Source organism: Delphinapterus leucas, chromosome 10 (genome assembly GCF_059928025.1).
Source record: "Delphinapterus leucas isolate spDelLeu-1000000601 "Yukka" chromosome 10, BTC_Dleu_Yukka2, whole genome shotgun sequence".
Taxonomy (NCBI): Eukaryota; Metazoa; Chordata; class Mammalia; order Artiodactyla; family Monodontidae; genus Delphinapterus; species Delphinapterus leucas.
This window is the reverse complement of record NC_143138.1, coordinates 32,838,134-32,861,321: the sequence shown is the minus strand read 5'-3', so window position 1 is coordinate 32,861,321 and position 23,188 is coordinate 32,838,134. Positions and strand designations below refer to the sequence as shown.

Genomic DNA, 23,188 nt, shown 5'->3' with positions numbered 1-23,188 from the left:
CCACTGGGGTGGGGATGCTACTGGCATGCAGTGGGTAGAAGCCTGGGATGCCGCTAAACATCCTACAATGCACAGGACAGCCTCCGTTACAAAGAATTATCTCGCCCCAAATGCCAATAGTGCCGAGACTGAAAAACCTGTGCTAGACTCTTAGGATCAGTGATGAGCAAGGCAGGCATGATCTCTGCTCTCCTAGTATCGTGGCGAAGAAATGTTAAAAATATAACAACTTGCTGAAGGAATTCAGAAGGATAGAGCCTACTCAAGAACTCTGCTGGTCACAGACGTGAAGTATCCCCATCACTTTGAAGCATGTTTAAAGTGCAGAATAGCGACCCCCGCCCCCTCCTGAATAAAATGCGTTTTAACAAGACTCTCAGGTTACTCCTATGCACATTAATGCTTGAGACGCGCCTGCTCTAAAGGTTTCAGAAAAACACAGGACGGGACTTTTCATTGTTTTATGAAGACCGGGAAAGAAGGAAGCATATGGCATATACGCCTAAGGCTATAGCAAGATCCATCATTATGTCAATTTAATGGGTAAAGGAAACTAAGGGACAGAGGGATTAAAGAACTTGCTCAGGGACCCACTGACGGAGCCAGGCCGACATAATCAGAGTTGCCTTTTTTCACCGTCCTAAGTAGTCCATACACAGCGCCACCCACACATGAGAGCCAAAACCATAGCCCCAGCTCTCCCCACCCAGAAAAGGAAACGTGCAGCCCAGCGAGCGGAAATTGGAGGAGCAGCTCCCACCCCCCACCGGAAGTCGGTGCATTGTGGGAAGCGTTTCGTTGTTTGTTTACACTGTGGCCTCCAGCATTATGAGAGTACAGCTGGAATAAAAAAGGCTGTGTTTTGAAGATAACACGGCTCTAAAAAGCTTCGAAGCGGTGCGAAGGAAGCTTTGTGCAACTTTTGGCGGGAATCGGGGTTAGCAAAACCTCAGCTGTTCACTGCCGCTAAAACGGCCCGGACCGCCCCTCCGTGGGCTAGAGTAGACGTCTCTATGGTCGAGTAAACAGAGACGTTTCTCTCTTCCCCACGCGGTGGGGCTGCGCATGAGCAGTAGCCGCAGAGTTGGAAAGATGGCGGAGGAAGAGTAAGTTTGGGGAGCTGTGAGCCTCTGGCTTGGCGTCTCGAGCATCCGGTACCATCCACAGTGTTTATTTCTCGGTGGCGGAAAATAAGGATAATTGTGGACTGAAGGGAGAGAATAGGAAAGGTTCCAGATTACAGAGGGAGGAGTAAGGAGCCGTAGGGGTTGGGTGGGTGGGTGGGCGGGCGGAAGGGGCTGCAGTCGAGTTCGGGTTACCTCAAGGGGAGAGGATTGACATTTAGGCAGCGGGGCTGGAGAGTGGGTTACTCCAGCCTGGCTTAAGTGTTACCCCTACAGATGGGTCTGCACCCGTCCCAGCCCCACGGGGCCGAATCTCATCGCTGATGGTGTCTGTAAAGCTGTGGCAGTAAAAGCTCTGTTGACGTATATGAGGACCAGTGGTTAAGGGGTTCATGACTTTTTAAAACGTTTTGGAGACGAGGGAATGTGAGAGGTCTATTTTGAAGACTGGAGCCAGGAAACCACAGATTTCAGAGGCGCCTCAGTCCTTAGTAATTTGAAGACAGTAATGTTAACCGAAGCCCAGGATATCTTTCGGAAATCCATTGAAGATTTGTTTACTTAATACTATCGTTCGTCTTCATTTTCTGTGTCAGGCCAAGAAAAAAGATCCCTTTGGTTCCAGAAAATCTCCTGAAAAAGAGGAAGGCTTATCAGGCCCTGAAAGCCACCCAGGCGAAGCAGGCGCTTTTGCAAAGGAAGGAGGTAATGGTGGGGAACCAGGTGGAGGGAATTAGAATTTGTATTTGATGAGTTTTATCCAGCATGTGTTGAACTAGATTTGGTACTGACAGTCTCTTCTCCCATCGGTTGGATTATACAAGGTATAGGGTTCTTGTCTTTGCTTAGCAAATATGTATCACTTTCAGCGAACAAAATACTGGCATAAAGTTGTTAAGGAAAAAGTGAATGGAGAGTTCCAGGTTCATACCAAGTGACTTGAGAGACCAAACATGCGTGTGTACCTGAAGGAAAACTTTTTTAATATACCAAACGATTTTTGCTATTTGCTAAATGTTTCTGGAGAAATACGTATTTTGGAGGCAGGTAACAAAAGAAGTGTGAGCTTTATGATGCCTAACATAGTGTTAGGTTCCATAAACACTTGCTGGTAAACATTGGCTGACAGCATGTAAATTAATTGGGTTTTTGTTTATTTAGCAGGGACTTTTCCCAATAAGTTCCCAAGTTTTCTCAACAACACCTTCACTCGGGTATTTTGGTTTTCCCACTATATAAGAATAGTGGGGATATAAGAGGATGTTTGTCTGCGCCCCTTTCCAGAACATAGGGGGAAATAAGCTTCATCAGTAGTGACTAATGAATTACTGTTGTGGAAGTAAAGATGACTAGAGGCATAAAATGGTGATGGTTTGCCTTCTCTGTAGCAGAGGAAAGGAAAAGAGATCAAGTTTAAGCGACTAGAATGGTTCCTACATGATTCCTGGCGGCAACTCCGTGACAAGGTGCGACTCAGACGACTAGAAGTGAAACCTCATGGCTTGGAAGTGCCAGATAAACATTCCTTGGCCTTTGTTTTACGCATCGAAAGGTAGGGAACTTGGTGGATTTCATGAGGCTGGGGCAAACTATTGGTTCAGCTTTAGGCCCTTTTTAGGGAGATGAGATAGTAGGCCTTAAGCCATTAATGCAAGTTATGCTAGGAATTCAGGGTTGAGCAAAACATAGATTTTGTCTTCAAGATTAGGGAGACTGAGCTTAAGCAAACAGACATGAGAATACACTGACTGCTTTGAGGGTAAAGTGTTGGATGTCGGGACAAGGGGCCCTTGGTGTGGTGTGTCATGGTTTGGGACACTGGGAAGCAGGATCTTGAAGGTGAGACCTACAAACATGAAAGGGTTGGGAGAAGGCTTTCCAGGCACAGATGGAAAAAGTCCTGAAGTGGGGGATCAAGGCATCTTCTAGGAACTGAACCAGGGTCGAGTGGATGGAGTATATTCAGTGCTGGGGAGAGTACAGAAAGCTTTTACCACGTTTAGTGATAACTTACCTATTCCTATCAGCACATACAGCTCTGCCTCTGTTTCCCTACCCAGTCACCCAAATCAGTAACCTGTGGGTTTTAAATATGTATGAGTCTCCTACCACTGCCATAATCTCTTTCCTGGACTATCACATCAGCTTTCTAGCTGGGTTTCCCGGACTCTGGTGTCATGCACTATTTTGTTTTATATGCTCCCTCAGTGATGGACAAACAAATCTGATCATGTCTCCTTTATTTAAAATCTTCCATAGTTTGGTTTTTTCTGGGTTTTTTTTTTTTTTTTGGCCCTGCTGCGTGGTTTGTAGGATCTTAGTTCCCCGACCAGGACTGAACCCAGACCCTCAGCAGTGAGAGCTGGGAGTCCTAACCACTGGACCACCAGGGAAGTCCTTAAAATCTTCCATAGCTTTTAATGCTCACAGAAGCAAGCCTGGCTTCCTTAGCTTGATGTGTTCAACCCACACACACACACAAATTCAGGGACCATTTCTGTTCCCTTAGCACCTCAGGTATTGCTCCACATAGCATGGAAATGATCTGGTTACATAGCTGCTTACCATTCAGTTGCACTTTGTAAGTCACGGTCTGTGTCCTACCCTCTGGGTGCCCAGTAGTGGCAGACATTTCATGGGTGCTTGCTGGACAGAGCCCGACTTGCTCTGGTGTTCATTTCAGGATTAATGGGGTGAGTTTACTGGTGCAGAGGACCATTGCAAGACTTCGCCTGAGTAAGATTTTCAGTGGTGTCTTTATGCAAGTAACTCCTCAAACCATAAAAACGCTTCGTATAGTGGAACCTTATGTGACCTGGGGGTGAGTATGGATTTTTGTGTGAATTCACGTTTGAGAAGGTTGAGAACATTGGGAGGCACAGGGTACTGTCCTCCAGTGCTCATGTTGCCATGTCCAGGGGACATTTTGCTGCGACCACAGTCACCAGGAATCAGCTGCCAGCCTTGAGAGTCTCAGAACACGGGGCGGGTAGAGCGGGGGTTCCCAGAGCGGCTGACAATGGCCTGAACAGGGCTGTGGCAGGGCTTGCTCAGCTGTATAGGCTAAGGCTGAGTAAGACGAGTAGAGGACAGATTAATTCTTGGAATCTTGAAGCAGGGCTAGGTAGTATTCCTTCAAACAGTAAAACCCAAAAAAGCCTTGGATTTCATTTCAAACTCTTGATTAGGCCAAAGTCCTAGACGATAAGCCAGGACATATTTTGCCTGGAAAATAAATACCTTTATTTGGTGAGCATTTGTATGCATAAATTTTAATTTCTAATTACGTAGGGCCGCTTGGGTTTTTCACCTCCTTCAGGTGAATTTCCGAGCATCCCAGCTGCAGCATGTTGCAGGACACTTTGGGGAGGGGGCTTGGTAGACTCCTTAGCCAGGCTGCTGGACTGTGTGGCCAGTTAATACAGTGTACCTGGTGGCCGTGGGGAGGTGGCTGAGGTTGTATTTTACTCTGCCACACATAGATTTCCAAATCTGAAGTCAGTTCGGGAACTCATCTTGAAACGTGGACAAGCCAAGGTCAAGAATAAAATCATCCCTTTGACAGACAACACAGTGATTGAGGAGCACCTGGGTAAGTGAACACCTTAGGAGTCGGAGCAGAAAGTCCCAAGAACCTGCCAGAGTGCCGAGCTCTGGCATATAAGAGCCTCACTGTGTGTGCTGGGAAAATGTTGAATAAAGGAATCTGAACCTTATGTTTCTTAGGGAAGTTTGGTGTCATTTGCTTGGAAGACCTCATTCACGAAATTGCCTTTCCGGGGAAGAATTTTCAGGTGATCTCAGGGTTCTTGCGCCCTTTCCAACTCTCAGTAGCCCGTCACGCTACCAAGAATAGAGTGGGCTTCCTCAAGGAAGTGGGCTCACCTGGCTATCGAGGTGAACGCATCAATCAGCTCATCCGGCAGCTGAACTAAACCCAGGTAAGGCAGGGCTGAAAACTGCCCTTGGGCTGACTTTGGATGGGCTAGGCCTTGCCTCTTAAAAGATCTTTTTGCATTTACGAATGTATGAGAATAACTCAGGGTAGGGGAGCTGGTATTCCCAAGTCTAATGGATGGAGATACTTGGAACAGTGAATGCCTGGTTAGGGCATGGGGTTTTGTGTACCCCAAGAGTTACAGGATAGAAAACACTGACTAACCAAAAAACCTTCTGTGTTGCTGTGGTCATTTAGCTGGAGGTGGAGAGAGAATAATATTGAAAACTAATTTCAAAAAGGACCTGAAGATCTAAATCATCACTTGTTGAAGGAATGTTAATTCTTTGAAATTGCTCTTTATTGTGATTACTCTTAGGTGCCACGTTGCATTTGAATTAATGAAGTTGTATTTTTCTTCCTCAGCATATCTGAAAGCACAGTGCATTGGAAGCATGTGTTTTTGTTTTATGGAATTGTTACCCAGTATCTTCAAGCAAGATTATTTTCTGCTGTATCTTCAGAAACTGGAGGGGAAGGGTCAGGGAAAAGATGGTGATGTTCAGGGCAGGCACTTTTCATCCCACGTCAGTTCCAAGAAAAAGTTCCTGTGTGTTTTCTGCAAAGGCCACCGTCCACCTCTGAAACCAGCAAAGGACTTGTGCCATGGAGGAGGGAGTCCTGTTTTATCACACCTATCCTGGGATTTAATGTTGGTGAACGAACAAATACCCACATATGAATACAAGACAGCAGTGGACCAGGCCCAGGGGCATATTGAACCTGGGGTATCCAAGGGCCTTGTTTTAGAAAGAACTTGAAATACGATTAGAAAGAAGCGCAGAAAAACAATGCCCTGTTGTCTGCTGTGAGTCTGTGTTCTAACTTCCATGACGGCTTAGTGAGCTCTCCGACTGGCTGGCTCTGGGTGTATCTGGTAGCTTCCTTATTATCATCTTTCCGGCTGGCTTAGTGCTTTTCTCTAGCTCAGGATTTTAACTGACTCTTGGATCTATGCGAAGGGAAGGACCCTTTCCCCAGGAAAACATGCATACACTCCACAGTTTTTTTCTTGGAAGTTTAGGGTGTTGGTAGATCTTTCTCAGGGACCCAGGCACCTTATGTGAAGAAGTCCTGCACTACCAGGATTGGTCACATGGGCTCTGACCTTGCTAGTGTCCTCTGGTTCTGTGCCCTGTGGAAGACCAAGGCTTACCAAGGTGGCTTTTTTCCCTTCAAGCCAGTGGGTGTTTCCTATTAAGAACATGGTGGTAGATTGCTGAGCCCCTGTGCCTTTAATCAGTTGATCTAAAAAAGAAACAAAATTTTATTCGAGCCAAATTTGAGGATTATAACCCAGGAGGAGCATCTCACAAAGCCCTGAGAACTGTTCTGCCCATTAGAAGTCAAGACACAGTTGTATAAGCTTTTTGAGACAGAGGAGGGTTGTACATCAAATGACATACAATTGACAATTTACATAATCCAGACCTGAGCACCATGTGACCCCTTATCAAGAAGGAATTTTACCCTTAAGGAATTGTCTTAAGAGAACGTTTCTCTTTATGGTTGAGTGGAAATTTCTGCTGATGGGGAAGGTTTGGTCAATGCATTAACGCAGATAACACAGTGCACAGTGGTGGGAGAGAGGAGGCCAAAGGGCACAGATTTTTCGTTTAAATTTTTCTTGTCTTGCCATAAAATACGTATCTTACAGTTTGCCCCTGTTGATCATTAATCTTTTGACAGAAAACATTAGGTGACCAAATGTTTGGTCCCTCAAAGCTAGGGGGCTGCTTGCCTGCCTCAGTGTCCATCATGTCCCTTGATGCTGGGTCCTAGTAGCCCGGTTCTCTCTTTTAGAGGGTTATACTGGCAGAATATTTGTCAAGGATTGACAGCCAATTCCAAGTTGTCCAAAAAGGTACTTAAGCCAGTTTTCCTTGCATGTACATTGTGTATGTCCATAATTTTATAGAAGACTATAGATGTGACCTATAGTTCCAAGTCATTCAAACATCATTATCTTAGTAGGAGCAAATGACACAGTGTGAAAGGCAAGAAACTATCACCTTGTAAGTTCCACAAACTCATTTAAATTGGTAGGAGGAGGAACAATGTTATTAGCAAAAGTTCAAGCCAAAATTCTGGACCAAACCATTTTCGTAGTATCAATATTTCAGAGCAAAAGTTTGACTCTTCATGGGTCATGAGGTGAATTAAATATCACGGCCAAATGGTAGTACCATTGGAAAACTGATTGATAGAAACCAGTGTGCCTGCACTAAAGGCAGACTGACAGCTTGGCAGGAACTATTTCCAAGGCTGCCTGTAAGTAAGTGACCAAGGGAAACCAATCGTGAATCTCCCTGCTGGGGAGAGCCAAGGTCATAAACTTGTTCCATAAATCCACTGGTTCCCGTTAGGAGCTACCTGATATTCAACATCTAATATAAAGGATTATTTATGGCCAGAACAGGCAGCATTAATTAGCTGGGTAAAAGGGGTCTCACTGGGCTTCCCTGGTGATGCAATGGTTAAGAATCTGCCTGCCAGGGCTTCTCTGGTGGCACAGTGGTTAAGAATCTGCCTGCCAATGCAGGGGACTCGGGTTCGAGCCCTGGTCCAGGAAGATCCCGCATGCCGTGGAGCAACCAAGCCCACGCACCACTGCGCGTAGCAACGAAGACCCAACGCAGCCAAAAATAAATAAGTAAATTTATTTAAAAAAACAAAAGCGAGCTTCAGTTCATTCAGGAGAGGCCTGATACGTTCCCTTCCAACACGGCTGCAAGGAGTCTTTTTTTTTTTTTTTTTTTTTTTTGGCTGTACGTGGACCTCTCACTTTTGTGGCCTCTCCCGTTGCGGAGCACAGGCTCCCGACACGCAGGCTCAGCGGCCATGGTTCATGGGCCCAGCCGCTCCGCGGCATGTGGGATCCTCCCGGACCAGGGCACGAACCCGTGTCCCCTGCATCGGCAGGCAGACTCTCAACCACTGCGCCACCAGGGAAGCCCAAGGAGTCCTTTATCTGATGTCTTTTCCAATATGAATAATGTCCTGGTTGCAGGTCATGGTGGATCTGATCTTCATCCAAAGTTAGAGTACTGTGATAGCCTTCAGAAACAGTGTCCTTTTAATTAAACTTTGCAAGGAGCTATCTGAGAAGTGAGTCTTAGCCAGTAAATGCCTGAATTAACAAAACTAGAATATTCACTGAAACATAATCTTTTTCTTTCTAAAGTTAACCTCATTTCTACCAAATATCTGGTTAACTGACCATATAGCTAGCTATAAATGACAAAAGACTTTTAAGAGGGTTAAAGAACTTGATTACAATGTAATTGAAAAGAAACTTGGTTACTGCTGTGACATACACTAAAATTATGACTGATATCACTTACCAGGACATACCAGAATTTTGGGAGTTCCACTTAATTTCTAGAATGTATATATTAATAATGTTTACACATATGACATAAACTAAAGTTTTATCACCATCTATGTAACTGCTCCCCATTTAACATACCAAGTAAGCCTAATTAGTTTAATATTCCTCTCTCTGAGATGGAGAGAAAACAAATATTTTGAGGTGCTCCAGGGACCCTTTGGAAAACCTCAAAGTTAGAGGTCAAATGACCTTCATTTAGTATTTGATCTTTGGAAAGTTTGTCAAAAATATCAAAAAGTTATGGGCTTCCCTGGTGGCGCGGTGGTTGAGAGTCCGCCTGCCGATGCTGGGGACACGGGTTCGTGCCCCGGTCCGGGAGGATCCCACATGCCTCGGAGCGGCTAGGCCCGTGAGCCATGGCCGCTGAGCCTGCGCGTCCGGAGCCTGTGCCCCGCAACGGGAGAGGCCACAACAGTGAGAGGCCCGCGTACCGCAAAAAAAAAAAAAAAAAAAAATCAAAAAGTTTTAAAACACTTGGTCAAATAGAATCACAGGTCACTGTGAAACAATACCAATTCACTTAACCAGCGTGACGATAAAAGTTCTCAATAGCAGGGAATTTCCTGGTGGTTCAGTGGTTAAGACTCGGTGCGCACACTGCCAGGGCCCCAGGTTCGATCCCTGGTCGGGGAACTAAAATCCCATGAGCCAAAATCATGGCCAAAAAAATAAAAAACTTAAAAAAAAAATCTCAATGGCAAATACAAATCACTTAAACACAAAGAAACTCACAATCTATTACCAAAATCAGTTCAATATTTTAAGAAAACTTTGTCCTCTTAGAGGACCAAATTCAGGTTTTATACTACTTTACCTTTAAAACATTTCCTTGGGCTTCCCTGGTGACGCAGTGGTTGAGAGTCCGCCTGCCGATGCAGGGGACACAGGTTCGTGCCCCGGTCCGGGAAGATCCCACGTGCCGCGGAGCGGCTGGGCCTGTGAGCCATGGCCGCTGGGCCTGTGTGTCCGGAGCCTGTGCTCCGCAACGGGAGAGGCCACAACAGTGAGAGGCCCGCGTACCGCAAAAAAAAACCAAAAAAACAGTTCCTTAATTAAGTTCAATCTTATCTCAGCCAATTTTGACCATGCACAAAACTCAGTGTTCTTTTTCCACAAACTTTCCACAACTTTCTGTATCTATTCAGAAACAACCAGCTCTAGGACAAAACCTTTTTTCCTTTAACAAAATGCATTTTCAATCCTCATACCTTCTTTGCTGAAAACACACATCCTACTTCCTTGCATACTGAAATGTTTCCCTTATAATTCTTAAACTTAAAACCTTAATTTTTCTCTGGAATTCCCTGGTGGTCCAGTGGTTAGGACTCCGAGCTTCCACTGCAGGGGGCACGAGTTCGATCCCTGGTCAGGGAACTAGATCCTGCATGCCGCACATGGCACAGCCAAAAAAAATAAATAAAAATGCTGTTTGTCATATCAGCATTTCCTGATTGACAAACTTATGCTTATGCTTTAGTTTTCCTCTTCTAAGAACTTAGACCTCCCCAGCAATTAATGTTCCAGAATTTTATCCTGTTTGAAATGACCCAGATAGTGAATGAATTCTCATAATTTACCTTGGTTTAGTTTCAAGTTACCAAAATCTGCAGATACTAACCTTTTTTTTCTGGCTGCACCATGTGGCTTGCTGGATCTTAGTTCCCTGACCAGGGGTTGAACCTGGGCCTCCGGCAGTGAAAGCAGAGAGTCCTAACCACTGGACCACCAGGGAATTCCCTGGTTCGACTTCTTTTAGGTGGCTCAGTTTCTCCCAATTACAGCCTAAAACCATCTTGGATGCTCGGAACACTAGGTGATCAGCCTCTGTCACGCCGCCTGGATGAGCAGTACTTACTTAATGACTGTAATGGGGTTTCCCTATGGGACTGCTACACGTCATGAAAATTGATCCTCAGACACTTCCCAAAGATCCTCAGTCATCTGAGGATGGCTTGTGGCTGGAAGGAGCAAAATGTCCCTTTATTCTTTGGCGCTGAATAATTCAGTCTCTGATTTCACTAGCAAAAGTTTTGTTCAGACCATAGATCAACTTTTTTTTTTTTTTTTTTTTTTAAGCCAAATTTAACAAAACCCCAGCCACATGTTTCCCTGGGCCTCTTGCCCAGACGCCCTAGGAAATGCACCGGTGGCCCTTAAGACTCTAAGTCTTAAGTGAAAACCAGCTCAAATAAAATTTTTAGGATCAACACCCAAACAATGAGATCCAAATATCAGGAGAACCCACCAAAAACACCTGGGGAGTGCTGAGAAGCAGATGGGGCTCAATGGGCCCATGCTGGCACCAAGCACTGTTTCTGCATAGACTCCCGGTGGCCTCTGGCAGGAGTCTCTGATATCCTGCTGACTACACCAAGCATATGTCGATGAAAAATTTTAATCAGTCGATCTTAAAAATTTTATTCGAGCCAAAATTGAGGGTTATAACCCAGGAAGAGCATCTCACAAAGCCCTGAGAATTGTTCCGCCCATTAGAAGTCAAGATACAGTTATATATGCTTTTTGAGACAGAGGAGGGCTGTACATCAAATGACATATTATTGACAATTTACATAATCCACATCTGAGCACCATGTGACCCCTTATCAAAAAGGAATGTTACCTTTAAGGAACTGTCTTAGGAGAATGTTGCTCTTTATGGTTGAGTAGAAATTTCCGCCGCTGGTAAAGGTTTGGTCAATGCATAATGCAAGATACACAATGCACAGTGGTGGGAGAGAGGAGGCCAAAAGGCAGAGAAGATTTTTTGTTTAAATTTTTCTTCTCTTTCCATAAAACATGAATTTTATTTCACAGTTAACTGGCTCAAGAGTGAACCTGCCAGGATGAGATGTTATAGATGTTACTCTTATACTGTAAAGCATTGTGAAGTCAGATTACTTTAAAATGATGTATCAAAAAGTCATGGGAAAAGAGCAGTTGAGTGTGGAAGCCCCAGGGTTTATATCCCAGATCTGTCGTATACTAAATAAGGAAATGTTTCCACTCTTGCCTATAAAATGGGGCTAATATAGTCTAGCCTGTCTGCCTCCCATGGTTAAGAGTATTAAGCAAAACAACAGTTTTTAACTTAGAAATCTATGTAAAGGAAGTTTTAAAAATTATGCGCTTCTGTATTGTGTACCATGTTAGATACCATTCCGTGAACAAGTTATGGGACTATCCTTTTTTCTGGGGAAAATTAGTCCTATTAGTGTGTGCTAATGTGGGATCACGACAGTCAACATAAATACCTGATATGTTCTAGGTGTAGGGAGAACAAAAGACCTAGTTTCAGGAAACAATAGTAGGTGCAGTGAGTCATGCGGCTGATTTAAAGAGACTGACTTTACAAGGTAGTTAAAGCTTTTCCTTGGCTCTAGAGCCTCTAGCCCCTTGCCTGACCCAGCTGGTTCTTAGAGCCTAAGGTTCTAGGGGTTGTTGTTGACTGGCTCTTTTTTATGCTTTGAGATTTCATTCGTTGTCATTCTGGGGCCAAGTTTTTTCATCAAGCCTTTTTTTTCACTGCCTATCTGGAGAATGGCTGTCTGAAATAAAAATGCCACTTGGATCCCAAATTCACTTCCACAACCACCAGAATAAGCTGAATCGGGAGATAAACACTAACTTCTACACTCCTAAGAAATTGTTCCCAGTTGGTCAGAACTTCCACAACCACCAGAATAAGCTGAATCGGGAGATAAACACTAACTTCTACACTCCTAAGAAATTGTTCCCAGTTGGTCAGAACCGTTTAGTGTGTCCCAAGTAGCATTTTAAAAATAAAAACACATCTATGCACTGCAAGTAGTGAAGTATGAGATTTGTTTCAATTACATATAAGGACTGAAACAGGATTACTTTTCTTTTTTCTTTTTTTTAATTAAGGCTCACTGTCTAGAGATACAAATACAAAACCACCACAGTGGGGCTTCCCTGATGGCGCAGTGGTTAAGAATCCACCTGTCAATGCAGGGGAAATAGGTTCGAGCCCTTGCCTGGGAAGATCCCACATACCGCAGAGCAACTAAGCCCGTGCGCCACGACTACTGAGCCTGTGCTCTAGAGCCCGCAAGCCACAACTACTGAGCCCACGTGCCACACCTACTGAAGCCCTCGTGCCTAGAGCCCGTGCTCTACAACAAGAGAAGCCTCTGCAATGCGAAGCCCGCGCACGGCAACAAAGAGTAGCCCCCGCTCACCGCAACTAGAGAAAGCCCACGCGCAGCAATGAAGACCCAATGCAGCCAAAAATAATAAATAAATAAATTAAAAACAACAACAACCACAGTGATGCTCCCAGGAGGCTTAAGTCCAGCTGATAGGTGGTGGTGAATGCACAAAAGAGAAACAGCAGTGGCCAGTATCCAGGGACCTAGTCTATGCAGGACACAGTCACACCCTCCAGATCTCAGAGTTATATCGACTGAAAGATGCACAACCTAAAAGTTGAGAATTATGTTTTATTTGGTGGCCTTTCTGAGCACTCAAGCCTGGGAGGCAGCTTCTCAACATAGTTCTGAGAGGCCGCTCCAAAGAGGTAAGGGAGCAGCCTTTACAGGATATACAGGAGTTCTGCAGCAAAAACCAGGTAGTCAGAACATCAAAAGATGACTGTTAACTAAAGAAAACCAAACATCTCAAGTCAACGAATTTAACACTTTTCTATGTATGAGAAGATGCAAGAGTCTGAGCTTACTGAAATCATTTCTTTGCTATGTACCTTAGCTGTCCAGGGCCAGTATCCTGTTCTTTCCCTTCCTGAGTCCCCTCAGGGTGCGCCCTTCGGGTGGCTGCAGTGGCTGAGAGCTTGGCAGTGGCAGCGCGTTTGTCTCTCCTCGAGCCCCCTCAGGGCTCACCGTCAGGGGCGTTTGTAGTGGCTGATGGCGTGATGGCTGCAGCATCCTTTGTTGATATGGCAGGCAACATTTTTCACCCACAGTGCTTCCCCTTAGTAATAAAATTCGACCAACATTTGGGAGACATTTCATGAGACAATTTTGTCCCATGGTGCTAGGAAGGCTCATTCCTAGATCAGGCAAAGATTCTGTTGATAGCCTACTCAATGTGTTAACTTTTTTTGGATTAGGCCCTGTTGATAATGTAAAATCCTCTGGATCACCTGTCTTACTAGTCTACTATGATCCAGGAAATGTTTTCCCTTGTTGCTTCTTCTCATATCTAGAATCACACTGTTACAATTATTGATCTATTTCCTCAAGATGTTTAGCCATCATTAATTTTGTTGGAGACCTGGTTACACATTGGGTAATGCAAGAGACAATCTTATGAACTAGATGGGATAAGTAATAAAGCTAGTAACATTAATAAGGTCATAGTACGGCAGAGAGAAACACAAAGCATAAACAATCTGGAAACAAAGAGAACAAATTAAAACAATGATTAGTATAACTACTTGTAATTTGGTTGTAATAAACCATCAACTCCACAGGAGACCCAGCTGGAGAAGCCAAATTCTGTAAGGACTAGGTAGAGTGAAGAAGATAAATGTTTCATCTTTGTTTATAAAGGTATACTTTATCAACTTTTTGTAGGTCATAGCATAAGAGGAAAGGTTTTTCTAGAAAACAAAGATTAAAAGCCAGGATATTACAGAAAAAGTCAAAAAATTATAAATCATGTTTATCAGTTCATTCAGTCCCATGTAATTAATTTCTGAGGATCTGGATGAAGTGTTCAGGTTTTCCATTAGAGTTTTGCAATTTGTTACCTAGTTCAGTGGTATGATCCAAAAGTTAATCAGAAACTTATATTTGTCAGAAATCCTTTTTATGAATTTTCTTGAAGATTTTCATTTTATAAAAGCTTCAGAGTAAAACAATGATTGTCTATAAATGACAAGACTTAAATGGCATGGTTAAAGATCTGATTACAAGGCAACTGGCAAGAAACTTGGATATTTCTATGACATGTGACATTTTAAGATAATAACTAGAATTATGACTGATAACACTATACCAGAGCATATCAGAATTTTAGGAATTTCACATAAATTTTGGAATATCTATAACATTTATCCATACCATATAACTAAGGCTCATCTCCAATCATTTGACAATGTTTCTCAAGTAATTTAACATACCAAATAGGCCTAATTAGTTTAATAATCCTCTCTGAGATGTCTTAGGGTTCCTTTGAAGCATCCCAGAGTTAACCAGAGGTCAAAAGAACTTTTGTTAGAATTTGATATTTGGGATATTTGTCAGAAATATTAACACTTGGTCAAATAGGATCACAGGTCACTGTGAAACAATACTCACTTAACCGAAGTGACAAAAAAAAAAAGATCACTTAAAGGCAAAAAAGTTCACAAAATCTGTTACCAAAAGCAGTATTTCAAGAAAACTTTATTCTCTTAAAAGAGAGAACCAAATCCAGTCTTGCACCAGTCTACTTTTAATAACAAAATCCATTTACGAAATTAAATTGAATCTAATATGAGCCTGACCATGTATGAAACTCCTTTTTCAGGGCTCTCTTTTTACAAATCTTCTACAAGTTTCTGTATTCATATTAATTTGTCCCTTATTTTTTTTAATACAGAAATAACCAGCTCTAGGACAAAATCATTCTTTCCCCTTAACAAAATGTACTTCCATTCCTCATACCTTCTTTTGCTGAAAACACACATCCTACTTTCCTTGCATACTGAAATATTTCCCTTATTATCTTTAGTAGTTCTAATTACATACTACAATTTTAACTGTTAAAAACCTTAATCTCTGGGCTTCCCTGGTGGCGCAGTGGTTGAGAGTCCGCCTGCCAATGCAGGGGACACGGGTTCGTGCCCCGGTCCAGGAAGATCCCACATGCCACGGAGTGGCTGGGCCCGTAAGCCATGGCCGCTGAGCCTGAGAGTCCGGAGCCTGCGCTCCGCAATGGGAGAGGCCACGACAGTGAGAGGCCCGCGTACCGCAAAAAAAGAAACATAAAAAAACTTAATCTCTAGCACAAACCAACAAGCAGCAAGTAATTATAAGCTGTTTGTCATACCAGCATTCCCTGACTGGAGTATCCCATAACCTCTAGAAACATATAAAATAATTTCTTTCCTCAATGTGGTACAAGGTATGTTTGTAATAAACCCAGACATCTTTAGTTTTTCCTTTCCTAAGAAGAATAAAGTGATTAACTTTAGACCTGTTTAGCAATTAATGTTTCAGCATTTTATCTCATTTGAAACGACCTGGACATTCAATAAATTCCCATCATTTAACTTAACTTAGCAAAACTCAAGTTACCAAAAATCTAGAGAAACTATTTTAGACAGACATACCCAAGATATAATTATTTCTAAAAGAGTTCACCCGAAAACTCCTATCTCATTTACCTTCATTTTATAATTTATGAAAATATTATCCTACACGTTAATTTGTTGCTGTTGACAAAGTCTGTAACAGAAATAACATGAATGCAGGGCTTCCCTGGTGGCACAGTGGTTAGGAATCCACCTGCCAATGCAGAGGACACGGGTTCAAGTCCTGGTCCGGGAAGATCCCACATGCCGTGGAGCAACTAAGCCCGTGCACCACAACTACTGAGCCTGCACTCTAGAGCCCATGAGCCACAACTACTAAGCCTGTGCTCTAGAGCCCACGAGCCACAACTATCAAACACCGTGCGCCTAGAGCCCGTGCTCCACAACAAGAGAAGCCACCACAATGAGAAGCCCGCACACCACCAAGAAGAGTAGCCCCCACTCACTGCAACTAGAGAAGGCCCGCACACAGCAACGAAGACCCAACACAACCAAAAAAAAAAAAAAAAAGACATGAATGTATTAACCTTTAGTAAACCTAGGTACAATACAGTAAGACATGTCTATATTAATTAAGTCAGTGAGGTTAAGCTAGCTTTAATACCAGATGTTATACTATATATAAAACAGTTAACCAACAAGGACCTACTGTATGGCACAGAGAACTATACTCAATATTTTCTTTTCCTTTATAGGAAAAGAATCTGAAAAAGAAAAAAAGTATATATATAAAACTGAACCACTTTGCTGTACACCTGACACTAATACATTGTAAATCAACTATACATCAATAAAAACATATTTTTAAACAAGAAATGTTAATTTAATATTGAATATTTCTTAGATCACATAAACCTGAAATTCATTCCGACCACTTTCTTTTATATTTAGAAATATTTAGTTTGTAACACCTTACTTTTAAGTCAATTATACAGAGCTCTTTTTAAATTTTAATTTTGATATTTCTAGAGGTACATACTTCTCATAATAATATCTCATAATAATGTACACACAGACACATAAACAGACAAAACTAGAGATCTCATAGCTTCACTTTAAAACTTAGTTATTGGGAGGAACTGCGCAGAAGGGGAGAGGCAGCGTGTGGAAAGGAGGGCCTCTGGAGTGTGGAGTTCAGCAGTTTGGGGCCCAATTATTGAAGACAGCTGTGAAGCCACACACTCCTCTGGGTTCTCTGGATCTTCTGCCTCAGTTACAAGCACCTCCTCCATCAAATGTCTTCAAATTCCTGAGAAACTGGAGCTCACTAGTGAGACTACAGACAGCCCTACTCAGTCACCCTGGTGTTCACAGTACCACAGACAACTGCTAAAATCCCAACCAGAGCTGAGTACCTCTGCAGAGTTTTTCGTAGAAGATAGACCAATGCCTAATTTGGAAATAGAGAAGGAAACTGAATTAGATAATGAGGATTACTGCATTAAACAAGAATACCTGTTATGCGAAGACCATAAATTATTCTGGGTGACGCCAAGAAACTCTGCAGAGTTAACCATAATAAAGGTATCTTCTCAACCTGTCCCATGGGACTTTTATATCAACTTCAAGTTAAAGGAACGTTTAAATAAGGAGTGTGATAATTTGTGTCGCTGGTATCAATACCAAGATGGCTGTATCGTTTGGCACCAATATATGAACTGCTTCACCCTTCAGGATCTTCTTCAATACAGTGAATTTATCACCCATGAAATGACAGTGTTGATTATTTATAACCTCTTGACAATGGTGGAGAAACTACACAAAGCAGAAATAGTCCACGGTGACTTGAGTCCAAGGAGTCTGATTCTTAGAAACAGAATCCACGATCCCTATGATTGTAATAAGAACAATCACGCTTTGAAGATGGTGGACTTTTCCTACAGTGTTGACCTTAGGGCACAGCTAGACGTTTTTAACCTCAGCAGCTTTCAGACTGTACAGATCCTGGAAGGACAAAAGATCCTGGCTAACTGTTCTTCTCCCTATCTGTTTGGTATAGCAGATTTAGCACATTTACTATTGTTCAAGGAACACCTGCAGGTCTTCTGGGATGGGTCCCCTCTGGAAACTTAGCCAAAATATTTCTGAGCTAGAAGGCGGTGAACTGTGGAATAAATTCTTTGTGCAGATTCTGAATGCCAGGGATGAGTCCACAGTGTCTGTTCTGCGGGAACTTGCGGCAGAAATGAATAGGGTGTTTGACACCACATTCCAAAGTCACCTGAACAAAGCTTTATGGAAGGTAGGGAAGTTAATCAGTCCTGGGGCTTTCCTCTTCCAGCAAGATAGGCAGTCAAGTTTCTCACAGATTCCTGCCTAAAACCAATGGTTGTACTGTGGAACACTGGACCTGTATATGCTATGATTTAATATAGGTACACTACTAACACTTTTCTACTTTTTGATAGAAGTATATTTCTAGGTAACTGGCATTTTCTACTCAACAAGGTACCTCCTCTTGGCCTTGTCTAACAAAGAACTGTTTTATTCTAAATGGATTCCGTATTAATGGGTACCTTGTTGTCATTTTTTTAAACATCTTTATTGGAGTATAATTGCTTTACAATGGTGTGTTAGTTTCTGCTGTATAACAAAGTGAATCAGCTATACATACACATACATCCCCATATCTCCTCCCTCTTGCATCTCCCTCCCACTCTCCCTATCCCACCCCTCTAGGTGTCTTACGTCTCCCTCCCACTCTCCCTATCCCACCCCTCTAGGTGAACACAACCTTGTTGTCATTTAATGCATTTGTCTCAACTTTTTCCCTGTGCTTTTCCCGTTTGTAATTTGTGACCTGTACCCTTAAGATCACTATGTATTTTGTAAAGAATAAAATAGTATTTGTTTAAAAAACTTAGTTATTGGGAGTTCCCTGGCGGTCCAGTGGTTTAAGACTCCAAGCTTCCACTGCAAGGGACGCGGGTTTGATCCCTGGTTGGGGAATTAAGATCCCACATGCTGTGTGGGACAGCCAAAAAAAAAAAAAAACTTAGTTATGAATCAGTTATTACAATATAAACTTACTAGTTTATAAATAACACTTGGAATGAATTAAATTTGCTTGCTCAGATGACTAAGCCTTTACTGTTTATGAAAAAGACTTAAGATTTGTATTGTCCTTGATAAAACTTTAAGGAGGCTATGAATTAGATTTTGGCTGAGGGAGACTTTCCAGCTGTTTGAGTTTAAAAAGGCCACTTTTTCCTTTTTTTCTTCCTTAGTTTCAGGTTCTTTCTGATTGAGTTAATTAGGCTCAGTCTCAGGTTTCTGTGGGCTGTATTTACATTTCTGTTGTCAAGATTTGCAAGACAGGGACTCCCCTGGTGGTCCAGTGGGCACCAAGGAATTCAGGCGCTTTTGTCAATCTTTCAAGTTGATTAATTGGCCTGTTGCCCCAAGTAATTGTTGGTCAAGTATCTCAGTGTAATTTTTTCCAGCCCTTTAAATATATATTTTTAAACTGGGGTAAATAGAGCAGACTTGTTTGGGGCCCTTTAATGTTGGGAACCAATAGTGCGTCCCTTTGGCCCATCCAACTTTAGGTAGTTTTGTATCAAACCTTTAATTTAATCCCATTACCATCTGTTTTATTTATTCCATTTTTAAGTAACCACCTTAAAATTTCCAACTTGTTGGGAAAAAGTCCCTAGACTTTCCCTTCACTTTTTTCTTGTTTTCCTGTTAATCAACCTAATTAAAATTAATTATTCTGTTTTTATTGTTATCCATAAGACCCACTGAGGGGAAGAAGAGACCACAATAAGGCTTCCCAAACCATTTTTTGGGGGGTGGGGGATTGTTTTAAACTAAGGGAGTTTTTAGGTTAACCATTACATATATTTTTCCCACCTTTTTTTTTTCCTCATAGGTACTAATAAAACAGCTAGTTATAATGAGAGCTCCCTAAAACTTTACCAATTCAGAGTTTTCCCAATTTAAAGGCTCCATCATCTGGCCATTAATAAGATGTATCTTAATAGTGACTCAAACCAATAAGATGCAAGAGGCATTCCCCACAAGAGAGAGTGAAGGCTGCTGCCTAAACAAGATCCAGAAAGTTTATTCCCAAAAATAGTCTAAGAAAGTAAAGGCCTTTGTTGTACAGGCTGACGCAAATGAAGGTTAAGATGGCAAAAAATCCCCGAGAGTTGGCACAGCTAGACAAAAGACTGCTCAGAACCCCAGTCTATTTGATTGGCTACCAAATGTACACCATATGTGCACCTTTTGGATGGCAGAGACCAAGTTCTCAAAAGCCATACACGCAAAAGGCTGGAAGAAGATCAAGTAGAACATTTACATCTCAAAGACACAGGAAGAGAAATTAAACTTCCCCCGGAAGGGCTTTTATTTGTTTTTGTTTTTTTAAGGTCAGAGTTTTGAAAAGATGTTTTTATCAAGCCGGCTTTTTGTAACTTAACTGCGTATTCAATAAATGAGCCCAATCTGAGTCATTTTCAGGGTGAGATTTCCTCTGACTCCCAATTAAGTAGGTACTTGCAAGTATGAGCTCAGTACATTCATGAATCTGGCTGGAGTGTTAATCGGAGGTTGGTTTTCTGATGCCCTTCGTTTTTGTTTGAGAGAATCTATTTCCCGTTTTAAAGCTGAATTCGTTGGGGATAAAATTTACTATTGCACTTTTATCCTGACAAATTCTTATTAAGGTAGCCAATTTGAGGAAAACATCGGGTCACCCTCTTATCTAAACATTCAGCCCAGACTGCTCAGTCCTTTTTTTTTTTATTTGGCCGCGCAGTGTGGCATCTTAGTTGCCTGACCAGGGATGGAACCCGTGCCCCCTGCAGCGGAAACGCAGAGGCTTAACCACCGGACCACCAGGGAAGTCCCCAAATATCTTTTCAACTGAGCAAATCCAAGTGTCCTTCAACCAGGTTCCCCCAGTATCTTTCAGCTGGTGGGCATTTTCTTCCAGTGTCTTTCACAACTGTGCTCCCCAAGTACCATTCAACTAGGGAGGTCACTCCCCAATGTCTTTCAACTGGGGGGCCAGGCATCTGCTAGACACTGCCAAATAAAACTCAGGATAATCAACCAATAATCAGGAGATCCAAGAACCAGGAGAGACTCACCCAAGTTCGTATGAACTCTCCAAGGAGGCGGATGGGCACAAGAAGCCTCTGCCAGTACCAAGGGTCCGGTTCCTCGTAGAGTTCAGGCGAAGAGGAGAAGTCTGCTCTGGTTCTCTCCATGGTCACCAAAACTGTAGACTGAAAAAAAAAAAAAAGCAAAACCTCAAAGTTGAGAATTATTTTATTTGGCAGACTTTCTGAGGACGCAAGTCCAGGAGGCAGCCTCTCAGATAGCTCTGAGGGACTTCTCTGAACGATAGATAGGAGTTCTGCGACAAAATCAGGTAGTCAGAACATCAAAAGATTACTGTTAATTAAAGAAAACACACCGACATCTCACGTTAATGAATTGAGCTTTTTTCTGTGAACAGGTAGATGCAAGAGTCTGGGCTCACTGACGCCTTGCCTTTGATATGCGCCTTAGCTATCCAAGGCCAGTATCCTGTTCTTTCCCATCTTGAGCCCCCTCAGGGTGCGCCGTTGGTAGTGTCTGCAGTGGCTGAGGGCTTGGCAGCCGGCGGCCCATCTGTCTCCATCCTCGGTTCCCTAGGGCTCGCCGACGGGGCCGCAGCACTGGCTGATGGCTAGATGGCTGCAGCGTCCTTTGCAGATAGGGCAGCAACATTTTTCATTCACAGCTGCAAAGGACCTCGAGCCTCAGGAACCCACTATGTGCCATCTAGGAAGGCGCTGTCGCAGTCTCCCCGGAGCCAGGTTCTTCCAGGAGGGTCCTCTGCCCATAGGAAGGGTCGTCGGGCCTGTGGCCCCGGGTCTGGAAGGGCGGCACGGGGTCGTCGGCGGAGCCCGAGGCCTCCCAGGGCTTGGGCCTCCGCGGGAGCCGGGACGCCGTGGGTTCGCCGAGGGTCGCCACGACGTGGCGCCTCTCCAGGCCGGGGAGTCCCCAGCCCTGCTGGACCAGCTGCAGGAGCTGCGCCAGGGTCACCGAAGCCGAGGCTGAGTCCGCGGGTGCAGGAGCCGCGCCAGTCCCGCTCTGACTGCCGGACGCCTCCATGGCTGACGTGGAGCCTGAGCGCTTCCGGGAGGGATGGGTGCAACCACCGTCGGAGGAAGTGAAGGGGGGTGTAGACCGTACCAAGCGGCCCAGAGAGCGGGGAGCACTGGAAAACATGCTCCGCGCGGAAACGCTTCACCCACACATACACCACTTAACCCGCCCCAGAGCCTCCAACATGGAATGCTTTAGAACACGGGAAGGTTTGCACAGAATGGAACGTGCCTGCCGACACGCCGATGCAGGCAAAAAGACCTGAGTTTGCACACTCGCCCGGGCACCGCGCACACACCTGCGTTCATGCCTGCGCTGAGACTACTGCATAGCCACGTGGTGGGGGAAGGGCGGGGGAGATAACCTCCATCCCAGGCTCCAGAGCACCAGACAGAAAATAATGGAGGAAATGTCTCCAGTGGTCTCAGGAGAACTGGAACAAAGGACACCACTGCAGAGCCTCGCCACTCTCTCCCCATTTCCTGCCGTCAGGACTATTCCAGACTTTCCCAGAGGGGAGAAGAGAAGATGAAGGCGGGCCAGGAGTGCTACATTCCCCCCAGCTGCTTGGGAAGCCAATGCCAATAAAACCCAGGTTTCTAAGTTTATCGAAACCTAGCCTGATCTGGCACAGGCCGCCTTAATCAAGTAAGCAAAGCTTAATTACGACTAATCGGACAAACTGGCAACATCTGCCTCCTGAAGTGATGCACCGCAGGGACACTACAGGTGCAGGGACACTGCATCTCCTCTGTACTGTTCCTGCCGAAAGTGTTCACTCGGAATCTAAACTGGAGGAAATGAGCAGACAAACCAAAGTTAGAGACGTTCTGCAAAATGACTGGCCTGGATGCTTTATAGATGTTGATACCATAAAAGACAAAAGACAGAAAGAAAAAGACAAGATTAAGGAACTATGTCAGACTAAAGGAGATGTGAAAAATGCAAACTGTGATCCTGTATTGGAGCAAAATGAGGGGAAAATCAGTTACAAAGGACATTTTACCCTTGGGAAATTTTGCATATACTCTGTATATTAGATGACAGTGTTACATCAATGTTAAATTAGGTGCAGTAACTGTGCTTTGGTTATGTGGGAGAATGACCTTGTTCATAGGAGATACATGCTGAAGTATTTATGGGTGAAATGTCATGAGAGAGAAAGAGAGAGCGAGCAAGCAAATGTGGCAAAATTGCTAAGAGCTGGTGAATCTAAATGGTTTGAAATTTCTCAAGATACTTCAAAAACAAACGTATGGTTACCAAAGGGTGGGGGGGGAGAGATAAATTAGGAG

General features: G+C 43.5%; 2 protein-coding genes and 1 pseudogene across 6 annotated transcripts; 2 read left to right on the top strand and 1 right to left on the bottom strand.

Annotated features, from left to right (window-relative positions):
• The first annotated feature begins 776 nt into the window (after positions 1-776).
• RPL7L1 (ribosomal protein L7 like 1) lies at positions 777-6,777 on the top strand. Of its 2 annotated transcripts, XM_022581928.3 has the most exons (7): positions 789-1,106; positions 1,721-1,829; positions 2,513-2,676; positions 3,808-3,945; positions 4,607-4,716; positions 4,851-5,065; positions 5,488-6,777. In XM_022581928.3, exons 1-6 carry the CDS (start codon positions 1,066-1,068, stop codon positions 5,057-5,059), a joined length of 771 nt encoding a protein of 256 aa, XP_022437636.1. In that variant the 5' UTR covers positions 789-1,065; the 3' UTR covers positions 5,060-5,065; positions 5,488-6,777. The 2 variants fall into 2 exon arrangements, with proteins under 2 accessions (XP_089774859.1, XP_022437636.1); XM_089918733.1 differs by lacking the exon at positions 3,808-3,945 and having other exon boundaries at positions 777-1,106.
• Positions 5,396-21,941, bottom strand: PEX39 (peroxisomal biogenesis factor 39). 4 transcript variants are annotated; one of them, XM_089918739.1, is made up of 4 exons: positions 21,217-21,941; positions 20,888-21,025; positions 9,327-17,178; positions 5,396-6,369 (listed from the first exon to the last, which is right to left on the bottom strand). In XM_089918739.1, exon 1 carries the CDS (start codon positions 21,897-21,899, stop codon positions 21,567-21,569), a length of 333 nt encoding a protein of 110 aa, XP_089774865.1. In that variant the 5' UTR covers positions 21,900-21,941; the 3' UTR covers positions 5,396-6,369; positions 9,327-17,178; positions 20,888-21,025; positions 21,217-21,566. The 4 variants fall into 4 exon arrangements, with proteins under 4 accessions (XP_089774865.1, XP_089774866.1, XP_022437638.1 ...); XM_089918740.1 differs by having other exon boundaries at positions 9,327-9,485; XM_022581930.3 differs by having other exon boundaries at positions 9,327-21,025.
• LOC111178948 (mitotic checkpoint serine/threonine-protein kinase BUB1 beta pseudogene) lies at positions 13,401-18,663 on the top strand (annotated as a pseudogene).
• Positions 21,942-23,188: the final 1,247 nt, after the last annotated feature.